Genomic DNA, 15,609 nt, shown 5'->3' with positions numbered 1-15,609 from the left:
TTTTCTTGGGAGTAAGGATCCATAAATTTCATGATTTCAGAAAGGCTTCTTAATCATGGGACATGGGAAAAGTGAAAAAGTGATTCATTCTCCAAAGATTTGGTAAGCATTTATTATAAAAAGTATAAATTTCTGCTTTAAATGAAAATTCTTCTTCAAATGTTTAATATTAGACTTCTCACTAAAATTCAGTATTTTAAAATCCTGGATGAATATCTAAAATGGCAAAGATAGAAAATTCAGAGGGAGATTATTTTGAAATATGCCAGTATATTTTTGAACTTCTCAATTGCAGCCCTGAATTTTCTCTTTTTTGCTGCAACTCGTATTTTGTGAAACGTCTTGGATAGCTTATATTTAAAGCTATGTTCACTTGCCTGAATAAGCCAAGTCAATATTTTTTCATTAAAATGATATAGATCTGCTTATGTTAGTGTGCCATTTAAAATGAGACCACATTGAGGTAACCATGCAGGTATTTGTATTGGTATGACAATAGTGAAGTGGGGTAGCTGTATACTGTACCTGTTTTCTGTGCTGAGCAAAATCACATGGACTTCCAGAAATAAGCAATGGTTTTTAAAAGCAGCTTTATTTAATGTTACAGCAGCAAGTAAGTGTCATTTGTACCATATAATTATGTAAATTGGGTGCTAATAAATACTATTTTTCAACATTTTGTATTGTGTTCATAATTCTGCGTTTCATCACAAGATGTGGGTCTCGGCGTGTGTACTAGGAGGGGGAAGCGCACTCAGACTGGGACCAGTAGACGTGCATTCAGAGGAGCCTGAGGTAACTTCACATGAACTTCCTTTTCCACTGTGCAACGCGTTCCCGTTCATAGTAGCGTCTCAGTTTTCTTTTTCTCCGCATGTCTTGGTTTTGTTCTGCTCTGCCATCTTGGCGCTGCAGGCACCCCGCGTCTTTCCGTGCGTTTGGGTAGACAAGTCCCCAGGGTCTTCGTGGGGTGAGCAGACGCGCAGCGCGGGTCCAGCGCTGTTGTGCGGGAGCAGCTCTGTCAGCGGTGCGTGGACTGCAGCGAGACGTGGTGCACTTCCCGAGGAGAACATCCGTTTGACAGAAAAATAAGCGCGTGGTTCTGCCCCTGGGGGAGGAGGAGGGAGAGCGAGCCGCACGTCACAGATGGTAGTTGTGCTGCTGCGGGAAAATGCTCAGAACGGCACTGTTGAGGGGGTGGTATGGGTTGTGTTCACCCCACTGTTCTGCCTCCAGAGAGGGTCAGTAGAAGATTCCTGAGGTAGAGAGAAAAGACAACTTCACAAACAATGTAGGAGTGACCCTCCCACATGGGAGGCCTTCCTAACATCCTTACGGGTCTGCCTATGAAGACGACACATCCCCATAATGATTTGGGTGAGCATATTCTCTTTGGCCATGGGGTGAAACTTTTAACTACCATTTCTCTTTGTGCTTAAAAAGAAGCAATTTCTATGAGTGAATGTTGGAGTCTTGAACTGCATTATCAGAGTTTTTATCAGAAATCAGAGAAAGGGTTAAAGTGGTGTTAAGGAAAATAACATTTTCTCTTCTCTTGCCATTCAATATGACTGACAGCTGATGGTGAGTGATGCAGCTGATGCAGTGCTAAAACCTGTGATATTCCCTCAGTTTAAGTTTTAAACAAGGGAGAAAAGACTGCTTTGAGGAATTTGAGGCACTCGGCTATACAATGTATACTTGCAATGTTTTCAATGTGTAGGTGATTTAGGAAATGCAGCTTGCCTGGTACTATGACTTCTCAAACAGATGTTGGAATGGAAAAGAAAAGAGATCAAGTTGTTTCCATAATGGTGCTGATGAGCAGAGAAGAATAACTAGAAGAACGATAGAGAGTGAGTGACTTTGTTCAACCATGAAGTAATTTAAGGTATGTACACCACAGAAGGCTGACTTAGTGTTTGGTGTCTAAGTAATAATTTCTGATACTGCTCGCTTTGACTTGCCAAGCAGATAACGTGGATAATTTTCTGTGGAGTTTGCAGGTAGGGTATTAGATCCACTCAAGACATTTAGATTGGGTTGGTCCTGTCTGGATGCCAAACCTCAGAGCTTTTCCCAGTTACTGGAAGGGTTCCCCTCGTGTGCTGAAGAGCTGTGGGGGCAGGAACGCAAAGGGGAAGGGGAAGCTTGCCTGTCAGAAAAGCAAAATTTAGCAGCTGCCATGAGGAAATCCTCTTGCTGCACCAGCAAAGCGGCAGCAGCGGAGGAACAAGAGGGTGCGCGCAGCAGGCAATGCCTTCTGTGCAGGGTGGCACAGTGACAGCAGAGCTGCTGAGTGTCCCACCTCTAGACCAGCAAGGTGAGATATTGCGGGGAAATGGGGCTTTGAGTTACCCCTCTCTGAAGAGATGGTTGAACTACGAATTGAACTTTGGTTGTTCACCCGGGATGTGAATAGCTAATGCTGGAGTTAGAGGCAAGAGGTGCGGTCATGGAGCTCCCCCAGGCTTTCAGAGCATGGATGTCGATGTGCACTTCCAGGTGGGTGCTCTGCACGGAGATTGTTGAGCAGTGATAAGCCACCAGCCCAACTCCTGAGTGCAAAGATGCTTATTTCCTAGGGAGAGGGTGATCAGACAACCCCCTTTTGGCTATGTATTCCGTGACTAGTTCAGACAGCTCCCAGCCCTGCCTCAGTCCAACCCTTTGGTGGCCTTCTCTTTTGAATGCCTCAGCCAGATGGCAGGTTCCACCACACTTATCAGGCATCTGAAACTAAGTGGCCCAGCATTAAGTGTCTGAACATCTAGAGCCCCTTTTTATTCAGGCTTGCATCTAGAAAGCATGTAGAGACTCTTATTTTTTTCAGCTTCCACAAGAAGTCTGGTTCCAAATGAGACATGATCTTGCGGACTTGGGAAAGTACGTATGATTTTGATGCCTTTCACCTGTTAGACTCTGCTTAAATGACCGGTTACTCTGCCAGGTAATTTGGTGGTCCTTCTGCTGCTAGCTCACTCTTAAGCTATTTTTTTTCAGCTGAGTATGCAAAAGGACGACATTGAAACACCTGGGGCTTTACCAACCTTGCTGGGTCTTCCATAATCTAGTAAGAACCTCAGTTGTGTTTCAGAAACTGAAATGGCATGGACCATATTTCGTGTTTATTTTTTAACCACATATGAGACAACATGTACTGCATATGCCTTTAGGACAATTTTATTGCAAAAGACAGCAACTTTTATTTATAAGCTCAAAGTAGCTTGTATATGTTACAGAAGGAGTTCTGCTGCTTTCTTCAAACAAATATACCTCCTCGAACATTTATGAAGATTTATATGTAAGTTATCTTGTGCAAGTATTTTGATTGCTATGAAAGGTAAAGGTTGAGAGGCATGTGTTCTGCGCTGATCCACTTGCTTTTGTTAATGGAAGGGTGCATATTCTTGCAAGTTGTGAGGCTTACACTTAAGTTTACAGTGTTTATGGATAGGACATCTAAGTTTAGTTGAGAGTCGAATTAAACATTAAACCACTTTCACATTTTGAGATCCAACAATTTCAAGATCGTCCCACGTTGTTAATAAAAATACACATTGGCAACCAAGCGCCATAGTTGTTCTGTAAACTCGAGTTAAACCATTTAAACACCACCAAACCCTGAAGGGCCCTTTATAAATGCCTGACACAGAAGATAGCTGTGCAATTTCCCCGTAAAAGAGAATCTGAAACCTCACTGTCATTGCTTGAAGTTTAAGCTTTCGGAAGCAATTAAAATGCATATCTTAAAGAACACGTGGCCCTAACTGTTCCTAACATCCCAGCCATCTGTGCTGTGCTTTTGGCAGAGCACCAGGGAAACATTGGGGAGTCTCTGCAGAGTCCCAGCCTTCCGTGCTGCAAGAGTACGGCCCGTATGGAAAACAATACGCAGTGGTAAGCTGTTGCATTAAAAATTAGACCACAGTATTAAAAGTAGCTAAAAGTTAAGACTTAGGCCTTTTTCTCAGCTAGCCCCAAATTAAACCCCAAGCAAACAGGTTTTCAGACAATAAATCTGGTGTCTGAATCCCCCCAAATGCATTTGAGTTTTGTCCATCCTGTGTAATGTCCCTTGTTGACAGAGAATGATGCCTTCCGCAGAACGGTAGTGAGGGAGGTGGGTCAGGAGAAGGGGAGCATCAGGTGTTGCTCTGCTTCTACCTAACTCTCCATCCTTAATCTTTACTTTTTTCAAGCCAAGAGGCTATTGCTGTGGAAATGCAGCAGCACAGATTAGTGTTAAAAACTCTGCATACAAATATATTTTAGGTCTTTGTTTTGCTTTTGGAGAAAGCTGGCAGTGCCCTGCATCTTCTGCCTGGGTAGCATTATTGTACTGATGATGTTCAGTTAAAGCTGGAACAGAATGTTTCTTCTAAAACAGGAAAATCTGAACCTTCCATGTGTAAAACTGCTGCTTCATCCAGGATTGTTTTTCCTAACCTGCTGAGAGGACCCCAGCCTGGCTTATGTCACCACACCAGGGAGATTATGCAGAGTCTGCCATTCTGCTTAGTTTGCACTATGCTTACTTCAGTGGTCATTTTTGAGCTACTTCAGTCATGTTTCCAAACATAATGATTTCAAAGATTGTGCTACTTTTGTTGACAGAAGGGAGTCTCCTTTATAGCTATTTACTTCAATTAGTGGTTTTATGTAAATAATAAACATCCTGGGTCATGGTTATTTATTAAAACGATAAAGGCTATTAACAGTCTGGTTTGTGAGCAAGATGTGAAACTTGAGTTTCAATTTCTTCCAATTTCCCATCAGTTCCACAAGCCTGGTGCAATGTGGCTTTGATTGGCATAAGGTGCAGGAACATGCACATTTTTATTTGCTCTGAAACTCCATCCCTGTCCTTCGATAACTTTGCTTAATGAACATGTTTTTGTAAATTATACTGGATGGAAACACAACCAGCAACTGCTGCTTCCTAATTAAAGTGCAATGCTTTTGACCCTCTTAATATGTCAATCCTCCCCTGCTGACCAGAGATATGGCTCGTTCTTCACGTAAGAAACAGTTGTATTTTGAATAATCCTGTGTTGTAGTAGGTTCATTTTGAAATCAATCCATGAAACAGAAGTCAATCCCAGATTTGGGAGAGAGTCTGTAAATGCTCAAAATGCTGCTTTTCCCAGTGTATAATACAAAATTAACTTCAGACAATTTCCTCTTAAATCCTGTTAATGGCTCTTGAATAGCCCTCCTCACACTAGAGACTGCTGTAAGCTGTTCTGAGCTGTGGTTTAACGATAGAGCGGTGGGTCTCAAACGCTTTTCTGATTGTGAGCGACTTAAACCCACAACTTTCTCAGAGAGTCTCCTCTATCCTGGCCACTCTCCTGTGGTCCTGCAGGCCTTGAGCTGCGCAAGAGCAGAGCGAGTGAGCTAAGGGGACAAGACACTTCTCAAAATCAAATATTAATGCAGTGCTGTGGGGTTCCTGTGTGTTGGCTGCTTTGTGGATTTGGGGCTTTTGGGGGGTTGATCGATGGTTGTAGGGTCCCACAGCTTGACCCATTCCTCTCACTTGCTTTCCAGTCTCTGGGTTTGAATAAATCTCAATGCTTGAGTTTACACTAGCTAAAGCTTAACTTGCTGGCAAGACAGCTGTATGGAGAAAGAGTGCCTGCTTTTAAGAAAGTAATCAAATTTGAGTTATCCCATCCCCAAAAAAGTGTCTGTTTTTTCAGCCCTGACCTGGATGCTGACTGACAGGCAGTGCCACACAGGGGTGCTTCTGGCACAGCAGCTAAGCAGCATGGCTGCTCCCTGAAGGGAGCTGGTCGCTTCAGGAAGCAGGTGGTACGTTTTAAGGAGCTTGTGTGTGCCCAAAGGTGGGAAGCAGATTTTCAAACAGCTCCAGGTATTTCCCCCGTGTTTACTGCCTCCTTCGCTATCCATCCAAATCAGAGTTTCTGTAAGCCTGCAGGGAAAAAAAAAAAAAACAGTCTACACAGAGCGTTATCATGCACAGAGACAGAGCTGCAATCAACCTTGCTGCCTGGAAAGGTGCCAGAGAAAAAACACCTCCAGTATTTCTTGAACTGAGGGCTGGCATTACTCCTGTGGCACTTGGTGTGCCTTCAGCACGGCGCATGAGGGTCTCGCCTTGCTCAAGTCCATCAGTTCCGTGGCTGGGAATTAAATTCTGTGCAAATGTTTTGGATGAGCTGATTAACAAAGCGGTAGAGGTTGTCAAATTCATCCACGAAGAAGGAATGATCCTTATCAGGGTCTGTTGCAATGGCTTCCAGTTCATCTTGGGCTGCCCAAGCAACTCCAATGGAGTAAGCTAGAACTCCTGGAAAGAAACCCAGAGTTGAGAATGAGCATACAAGTTGTCATTGCGTTAAATTTGATTTAAGAACAATACTGCAAATGTAGTTGCCAGGCCACAAAAATGTGGGCCGTGAGTTGCAGTGCTCGCTCTCTGTATAAAAATGGTATTTTCAAATTGGAGGAAAGGCCTATTTTGTGCTTTGGAGGACCTGTTTCCAACAGCAAAAAAGTTTAAACAATAGTAAAGCTTCTGCTCTGGGTCTGAACAACTGGCTCCTGAACAACAGGTTCTTGTTCCAATGCAAATATCTTACAATTGTGCCAGAAGATATATGACTATCCTGACTGGAAAGCCAAAGGAGGCTTTATGTGTTACTAAGACAGTAGAAATCACCTGAGGTCTCCTAGACATAGCTGCATTTTGCTAGATTTATGTGAATTTTTTTTTTTTTTTTTTTTTAAGTTCCTCATTCAGATATTAAAAAGATGCTGGTCTTGTTAGAGCTCAGTGAGACCCCAGGGTGATGTGCTACTCTTCCTTCATAAAGTTTGATCCGATGCCTTCAAATCGTAGCAAACTGCATCTCTCTGACCTGGGTAAATGCTGAAGCATGTAGGGAGAGCAGGTAGCGCAGGGAGAGCAGGTAGCGCTGGAAGAGCTTACCGTTTCGGTGAGCTGCCATGGCCGGCACCCTGACATCGTCGTAAGACCTGCCATCTGTAATGAGAATCATGATCTTTCGTTTGTTGGGTTTGGATTTGCTGAACAGCTGCTCTGAGGCGTAGCTGATGGCTGCTCCCGTGCTGGTCCCACCGCTCCAGTAACTGATCCTTTTAATAGCACTCAGCACGTCCTGCTTCGTGCTGTACTTGTCAAAGCTGAACTCGAGCCTTTGCTCGTAGGTGTACTGAACGGCTCCGATGCGGGTGTCGGTGTCCGAAATCTCGAACTCCTTGCTGATGTTGGCTACAAACTGGAGGACTGTGCGGAAGTTGCTGGTGCCGACGCTGCTGGAGCCGTCTATTACAAAACCAATGTCAGCTGAATTGAGGCACGTCTTGCTGCAAACCAACCGATCAGTGTCACAGACCCGCTTCACCAAGGGCTGGACCACCTTGTGTAGGCTGAACCAGCTGGGCACGTTGATGGAGTAGAAACCATTTGTCCTGCACACTGCCTGCAAGGCAACACAAGGACGAATGCAATGGGAATTCAGTCTGCCTGTTTCAGCTGGGGTATGTAGCTAAATTGTAAATAAAAGCTCCTGGAAAGAGCAATGCTGGAGTCTGAAGTGGCCTCTCCTCCAGTCACCATCTGCTTCCCTGGGAAATGATGTCAATGTAACATCACGGATACTTGTGTAACAAGCCAGTTTTTCCTGACTTTTTTTTTTTTTTTTTAAAGCTGTGGGATGGAGCTGATATTATAGTAGTGAAAGAAATGTAATTTGCCACCTGTCAAGTTTTTTTAGGTAAGTTATGTTTTTTGCAGACGAAGCATCCAAATCACAGAGCTGCTGTTAGCACGGCTCCAGTGGGCATTACGGGAGCCCGCGTGTTTGCCAGGTGGCAATTTCAGCTCCTAACCTTCAGGGCCACAAGGAAAGTTTTGCCTGCTGATAAACCCTATTATATTGAACTGAAACCTGGGACTGAAGTTGGGTCATCCTTGGCTGATACCGTTCTAAGCAGAGAAAAAGCCAGGCAATTTTGGTGAAAATGCAAAGAGCCCATAAAGATTCTCTGCTGTGCTGGCTCTGCCAAACAGTAAAAAAACAACATTTTTATAACAATGCTTGTAGGGAGCAGATCTGTGGGAGGCTTCTATAGGGTTAGTGGGAGCCAGGTGAGTGTGGGTAGGAAGCAGGGGTGGCACAGAAGAGGGGTTGGGAGAAGTCAAGAGACAGGCGGAGTGGTGGGGACTGGATCAAATTGTCCCTTGGCTTTAGCACCTTTTAAATGCTAATGCCTCAGGTCTCTGGGTGAGAATATTTTGTTAAGCCAGGTTTTCTCTATCAACTTTGTGTGTCTGTGTGTGAGTGTTTTAAAAGACTGAGGCAGTATTTTCTTAGTGCCTGGTCTTGACATGCATGAAGGCTAACAGCTCCAAGGGAGTTAGTTTCCACCGATCTGGGCTCCTCACTGTGTCCTGCTCATTTGCTCTTACTGTCTTGCTGCTATTTTAGTGTTACGATGCAGCAGTATCAAGTCACCGTTCCCTCTTTACCTTCCTGTTTTGAGCCCACTCTACTCCCACTTCTGCCATGTCCCCGGCAGGTTTGCAGAGACTCGCTGTAGCTTTGCCCTTTTAAAAACATTAAATGCAAATGAGACTACAATCCAATTAAACGCTGACCGGAGACAGCGCAGCGCTCCAGAGCAGCTCCGAAACTCACAGGAGGTTGTTTCATGGCAGAGCAACATGGCTCAGATGGGAATATGTTTTCTGAAAATACCAGATAACTCAACCCTGCTTCCTGAGCCCAGCCTGGTCTGGCACTTGGTAGATACCTCCTGCCGTAACTGGGTGCCAGCTTGCCCTGAAACACTCGAGCGGGCAGCTACCGTTAGTGCCGAATACAAATCGTTCAAAGGCTTGTGTTCTCCTTTTTTTTTTTGCTGCACATTGCAGGACTTTACTTTTTTCCAAGACCTACCATGAAGTCCATAACAGCAGAAAATAATAACAAAAATAACCTGCACCAGAGCAACAGTGGAAACAGAATATTTGAGTTACTCAGCATAGTTGAACTGGGATATGCCTGTGTTGGGAGTGTCCCAACATCTGCATGTGTGGGACCTGTTGGTAAATGCAACACTGACATTAGCTCGACAGAGCCCCTCAGCTTTTGCTGGGTGGGAGATGCACAGCAAGGAGGCTGGTGGAAAGCTCAGGCTGCAATTGTGCTTTGCCACACTACTGTATATTTGGAACACCTCTCGTCTCAGTATGACTGCAGGTTTGTGCCAATGTCTAGTCAGTAAAAAGCCGTTTGCTCCATGATGCACCTCAAACCAGAACTTCACTGACTTCATCCCCTTTCTGACTTCAGCATTGCTACCCGGAACTTTGTACAGGAGACCTCAAGACAGTATAAGCAGGACAAGAAGTAACCATAAGTGGTAAGAAGGAAAGGGCAATGCCTTGAATGAAACAGTTTGGAAAATGTAGTCAGAGCCAAGCTCCCGGCCAGAGCCCAGCCCAGTAAGTACCTTGTCCACAAAGTTTGGTTCAATAACATTCTGCTTCTCACTTTCAGCAGCTGCTTCAATAGTGACAAAGAAAATGTTGATCCCTGATTCTCTGGCCAGCCTGGAGGCCTCCTCTACTCGGTCGGTCGGCCACCCATCCACCATCACTACAACCACGTTGGGTGCTCCACCTCGGTTTCCATTAGCATCCGAAAAGAAGTTTTTGTTAACAAACGAAAGTGCCTTCCCTGGAATACAAGAGGAGGTGAGGATGAGTTGCAGGTCTGTAAGTGCTCTGCCTGGTAATCTCTCACACAATGGTAGGCAGAGGGCCGATTCAAATGTTGGAGCCCTGCCGAGAGCTGGGGAAAGTTTCTGTGGCCGCGTGAGCAGGAGGGGAGGTTGCTGCTTTTGGTACCAGTGCCCCCTGAGCCCTCCTGCGCTGAACCCCATCTGCCCCCTCCCTGTGCCCCAGAGGGGCTGGGGGTGACAAGCTGGGTTAGCAAGGGTCCCTGATGCGTTGGTGGGACCTGCCCATGAGGAGAAAGGTAAATCCTGTCTACTTGCGATGGAGTTGCAGCGCCCTGGACTGACACAAGCAGGTCACGGTGGGAGCGGTACCCCCTCGCCAGCCCTGCCCCAGCACTGAGCACCGTTCGGTGACAGCCTCCGTACCTGGTTGAGGAGGTGTGGGCTCGCTACAGCCCAGGCTCTGGAGCCCTCCCCAAGCTGAGAACATGCAAGCAGCCTCATCACCTACCAACATTGGAAAGTCCACCTTTCTGCAGGATTTTCTCAATAGCGTTTCTCAGGTCCTTGGAGTTGGCATAAGTTTTCAAGTTAAATTCTGTGGAAGGGTCATTGCTATAAGAAGAAATGAGAGCAACAGTCTTTTTTTTGCTTCACACGCAACAGTATAAAAGCTGGAGGACCTGTCTGGGGTACCCGTCTCCTGAGTGGGAGCTGGAGTGAGACCTTTAGCACGCAATCAGCCACAGAGCTGCCAGGGTATGCAGAGGTGCCCCATGGCCCAGTAGCTGCACGAGAAGCTCTTACCCATACTGAACGATGCCCATCAGAGGACCAGCGCTGCCGATGCCCAGGGCTTGAGCCACGTTACCAAGGAACTGCTTCTGGAGCTGAAAGCGGCGTTTACCAATGCTCCAGCTCCCGTCCATCAAGAAGGACAAATCAACCTTGCAATCTGTGGAGACACACAGAAACACAGGAAATATTTTTGGTTCTTGCTGGTAGCTGTGCTTCTTTTGAGGAGCAAAGGCCTAAGAAGTCCGTATCCAGTGACTTGTTCTGCTGCATAAGCTCTACTAAAAAGCCTTTGACATGGACAAGTCACAGCTGTGGGCTCAAGTCTGTCCCATTCATTGGTAAACATGGTCCTTTGTGTGATTTTTCTCCCATAAAAAATCCAAGCCCGGTTGGGTGACAAAAGGGCAAGAAGGTGTTCCCACGGATCAGTCTGGGAGCACTGCATTTGGGGGCTAGGGAGGAGAGGTCAGCCACACAAGAGCAAGCTGCCTCATGTCGTGTGCCCTCAGAGCCACGGCTTGGCCTCAGCCTGCTTTATTGACAGCCCAGAGGTGGTGAGAGTTTGTAAAGCCAGATATGACTGCTGGATTTTGTGGTCTGGCCACCTGCAGAGCACAGGCTACAGTGATTTCTTTGATGATGCTTTTATGGGCTTAATTGGTATAATAGATGTAACAGGAATAGTTCTTCGCATACTGTGTTAATGCTGCTCGGAAGGGAGGGAAGATCCACCCAGTTCTCTAAATGTGTGATGCCCGGGATGGGCCTCGGGGCAAAGGACATCATGGGGTCTCTTCAAGGAGCTGCTGGCGGCAGTCCTGGCAAGGCAGCACTTCTGAATGAGAATTGTTCAGCACCTTCATTCTGGGCTGGAGCTAACGTTGGGGATGATGATTTTGTCTGGTGCCTTCAGAATGTGCGGGGGCTCTTTTCACCGTTAGCTGTAGGCTTGTACCTGAGTGTGCACAGCGCGCTGTTGTGGGTTGCCTCTCTGGGCTGAAAGAAATATTCCAGAAAAGCTACGCCTGCACCCAGACAAACTCTTCTCTCTAATTACACAGATGAACCTGATCTTTGTGCTGTTGCAAATGCTGTCTTCATCACTGCCAGCCTGTTTTTACATCTCTGCAAGTTGGTGGTAAAACATTCATCAGTTGGACTGCAACCAGGAGGGGATCAAAATTTGGCTTAACTAGAGCGCTAATTAACATTTTCCCCCTCTGGCGTCCGGGTCATGCCCATCTCTTGATTTCCCTCCGATGATGCCTCCTACCAATCAGACTGTCCAAAATAGTGTGTTTTAATCATTAGGTAGCCCGAAGGCTACAAAGCACCGATTGTTCTTAGTGGCTTATGCAACTGCCTCCCATCTCATTACCTTCAATTTTTTTCTCCCGTAGCTGTCTGTTTTTCTAGTTTTAATAATGCTGAATTATAGAAGCGTGACTGAGAACCACGTTTGTTCACAGCATATCATGAGGCAAGGCCGGGAACCCACAACAAATAATACCTCAATTAATGGCCAAGTTTTCCTGAATTTCCTCTCCTTCAAAGGGAGCTACACCATGCGGTCTATATGTGGAAAGTGGGGAGTTTGTTAGCCAGCAGGGTCTGGGCATGCAAAAATTTACATAGACTTACATACAGACTTAATTTCGGGGGAAGATTCAGGCAGCAGGAGTATTTCGGTGCTGGGGCATTAGTGGGATTCTGCAAGAGACAGGCTAAAGGTGCTCTGGAGGGAGCTGAGTGCTTTCTGATTTGCAGGGAGGCAAGATGTGAATTATAGCTCTTATGGTCCTAGAGATATCAGAGGGATGAGGGTTTTGATTCTGGCGATGCCTTATCTCAGCTCAACTGCTGGCAACAGCTGCGCTTGCCTGTGCCTCTGCTACACTGAGCTCCGCTTTCCTGCAGTGAGATGGGGTTTATAGGGCAGGTCCTTCCCCTTTTCATCTTTTTTCCCTTATTTCTGTATCAGTTTTAGGTGTATTGGACGTCTTAGACGATAGGGAAAAAAAACACTTTTAAGTATTAGGAGGAGTGCCTTCGAATATACAGACATTTGGTTCAGTAGTTAATGTGAAATGCCAGTTCTGTGAGAGACAGCGTTCAGCTGCTGGAGGATGGGCAAGAGAGGACCCGGGTGCTGGTGGGAGGGTGAAGCCCCCTCTCCAGTGCGGCTTCCCATGAGGAGGCGGCAGACGACCCCACCTCTCCACTGAGAGCTTGCTTGCTCTTCCTCCTTCTACTCTGGGCCCCATCTAAAGATGAGTTAATGGGCAAATCTGCCTTTGTAATTAAAGGGCTGTAGAAGATTTCCTTTTCAGAGCATCTCCATACCCAGAGTGAGGGATCCTCGATGCTTCTTCTGCATCGCCCCTCTCCTTGCTGCGGCAGGCGCTGGGTCCCTTTCTCAGGTGATTTCCTTCCCTGCCACCCGCTGCTGCGGGAAGGGTGCCTGCGCTCAGCATCGCCACGGGAGCCCGCTCCGGTTAGCAGGGCTCACTCATCTAACCCCGGCCGCAACACATTGGTTTGCTCTCCTCCACCATCGAAGTCCCCGAGTGAAGCTCTGCGCCCCGGGAATGTGGAGCTGATACTGCCTGGGAAGAGGCAGCAGTGAGCAGCCACCACCTCCCTGCCCAGGTAAGCTACATCTTCACTGTTATTTCTTCCCTGTAGAAGCAAAAGCCAATTATGTGTATGAGACGGGTCGGCAAAGTGTGCTTGCTGTTCCTCTGCAAGGGAAAAATGCGTTCCTCAAGTGTCTTAGGCTGTCTTGAAAACTTTCCATTTATGATTTAATTTCGAATGCATTCCAGCAATGTGTGATTAATAAAATTGTATCGCTTAATTATAAAATTAATTCTGATGTACGTACTTGGGTTCCCCTGGGAGATGGACTCCGGTGGCTTCGGATTCAATTCTTCCTTTGAACTGAAGCCTAGGGAGAGGAAGGAAAGGCTCAGTCGGCGTGTGCTCGGTGGCTGCCCTTGCCCTGGAAGGAAGCAGGCAACGAGGCGGCTGCAGAGTACCCCCTGGCCTGAGGACTGACGTGGGAGGGAAACGAGGATGCGCAGCACATCCTTGGAGCTTACCTTTTTCCACCTACATCATTTCTAGGATAAAAAAAGAGCGGAAGCATTTTTAGAAGTGCCACCAAAATCTCTCCAAGCACCGACTTTGACTCCCCTTTGTGAGTCAGTCCCCTCACCGCAAGGGCTTGAGAACTGCATGCAGAAGGAGAGGGTTCCCCAGGTGGAGAGGCTGGTGGCCATGGTGCAGGGTGGTGACCTCCCAGCACTTTGCCCCTGAGAGAACCGGCGCTGCCACCCCGCTGGCTCACTGTGCTTCACCCGTGCTTTACAAGCAGCTGCGTGACGCCTGAAGCAGAGGAGCGGCCATTTTAGCGGCTTGCTTTTCGGTCTGGAGAGGAAGGCATGGGCAGCGACTCGCCCCACTGTGTTACAGCTGGGGAAGCAATGCCAGCCACAGCTCCTCAGGTGCTCCTGGGGGACTGGGTTATTTTGGAAAGCACAAAAGAAACAGGGTAAATGGTGGCAGAGAGGTACAGTCGAAGTCATGGGCAACAGTCTCACAGGTCACTAGTGGATTTTAGCTGAGGCCCCAGGTGAGATATTTGCATGGTAGCAGCCTTGGGAACACATGTTTACATCCTTGTGAGATGCACTGACTCACAGGGCATCATCAGGCTGGTGTCGGAAGGTTTGAAAATCCTGAACTTCACTCATGGCTTGAATGCCAGGGGGGAGTTTCCTACAGTACAGCATCTCCCTCCCCGAGCAAGGGCAAAGAGCTGTTTCTTTTCACTACAGCATGACATGATTAAGGGAGTTTAGCTGGGATAATCTTCCAAAGAGACAGCAATGATCAGACAAGCCCTAAACCAAACGCTCACCAAGGAAGCAGTTGGCGAAAGGAACAGCAGAATGGCTTATTATTTTTGTAAACTGCATATTATTTTTTATAAAATGAGGAGGAGGAAGGCTTCCTTAAATATTCATCAGCAAATAAGTTGAGTAAAGAATTCAGACTTCAGAGAAAGACAGTAAAAAGGTAACATTAGAAAGTGTGAGCTTAAAATAGTAAAAAGCTGAGAAATTACGAGGTGCTGCAGAGTTTGTCTCTCCACAGCAGCCAGCCCCTAGCCAGGTGCGGGACCATCAGTGTATACGTAAAGAGAGCGGGCGGCAAAGAGGCATTGGCAAAGGTCACCCCTGAAATATGATGGGTGCTGTAACAGCTTTGAGCACATGTGCTGCCTAAGCTGGTTGCTGAAGATATTAATGACCAAGCCATAATAATGTAGAAAGCCAAGAAAATGGGGGGAAATACGAGCTCCAGCTCCCTCCATCACCCCTCCAATTTCCATTCCAGTTACATCTGATGATCCACCCCTCAGAAAAGGCAAATACAACTACTTTGAGCCCTTCTACCTGCATGGTGAAAGCTTGCGCATAGTTTTGGGTCAGGGGACGAGTTTGTATTAAGTCTGAATATGCAATGCCTTAACGTAAAGCCGACCTGATGCCTGATCCCTCGCGGCGAGGCTATAGCACACGGCGGCACCCTTGTGGGACAAAAAGGTTGCTTTGGCTTCTCAATTTTAGATTCAGCTGCCAGTGAAGCAAGTTTCTGCCACAGGGACTAAACAGATCCGCTAACAGCGGCACTGTTTGCCCTCTGCTCTGCTTAGCCCCAGGCATCTGCTTGTTGCCTGTCGCTAGAGACAGGACACTAAGCTACTGGACCACTGGGCTTGGCCATGTAGAGGAGCTCACGTGGTTGCGCATGAGGTAGGTGAAGGGCACAAAGATTAGCCCTACTTTGTTTACAGCAAGAGCCAGTGATTTCTTTGCGTGTTTTGTTTGAGAATTTCCCTGGCCGTGACCGGCCGGGTTAGGACAGCCCCAGGGCTGGCGTCGCTTTTTGTCTCTGCCCACGCGGTGCCCTGCGGTGCCCTGCGGTGCCCGCGGCCCCGCCGCCTCCCTGCGCTCCCACCCGAGCTGTGGAGCAGAGGCGTTCTGGCCAGGGCACAGGGGCTCTCCACCC

The 15,609-nt window shown here is 47.0% G+C and overlaps 1 protein-coding gene across 1 annotated transcript in view; it reads right to left on the bottom strand.

Moving 5' to 3' along the window:
* Positions 1–6,059: 6,059 nt before the first annotated feature.
* The window catches only part of VIT (vitrin), a 37,032-nt gene continuing 27,482 nt past the window's right edge, over positions 6,060–15,609 (bottom strand). Inside the window, exons 13-18 of the mRNA XM_010282869.1 lie at positions 13,418–13,480; positions 10,543–10,690; positions 10,247–10,350; positions 9,508–9,734; positions 6,959–7,472; positions 6,060–6,316 (exon numbers count right to left, since the gene is read on the bottom strand). Coding sequence (XP_010281171.1) covers positions 6,138–6,316; positions 6,959–7,472; positions 9,508–9,734; positions 10,247–10,350; positions 10,543–10,690; positions 13,418–13,480 — 1,235 coding nt within the window. The 3' untranslated portion in view covers positions 6,060–6,137. The remainder of the gene's footprint in view (positions 6,317–6,958; positions 7,473–9,507; positions 9,735–10,246; positions 10,351–10,542; positions 10,691–13,417; positions 13,481–15,609) is intronic.

Source organism: Phaethon lepturus, unplaced genomic scaffold (genome assembly GCF_000687285.1).
Source record: "Phaethon lepturus isolate BGI_N335 unplaced genomic scaffold, ASM68728v1 scaffold19372, whole genome shotgun sequence".
Classification (NCBI taxonomy): Eukaryota; Metazoa; Chordata; class Aves; order Phaethontiformes; family Phaethontidae; genus Phaethon; species Phaethon lepturus.
The sequence above is the reverse complement of the archived record's forward strand: the minus strand, read 5'-3'. Positions and strand labels throughout refer to the sequence as shown.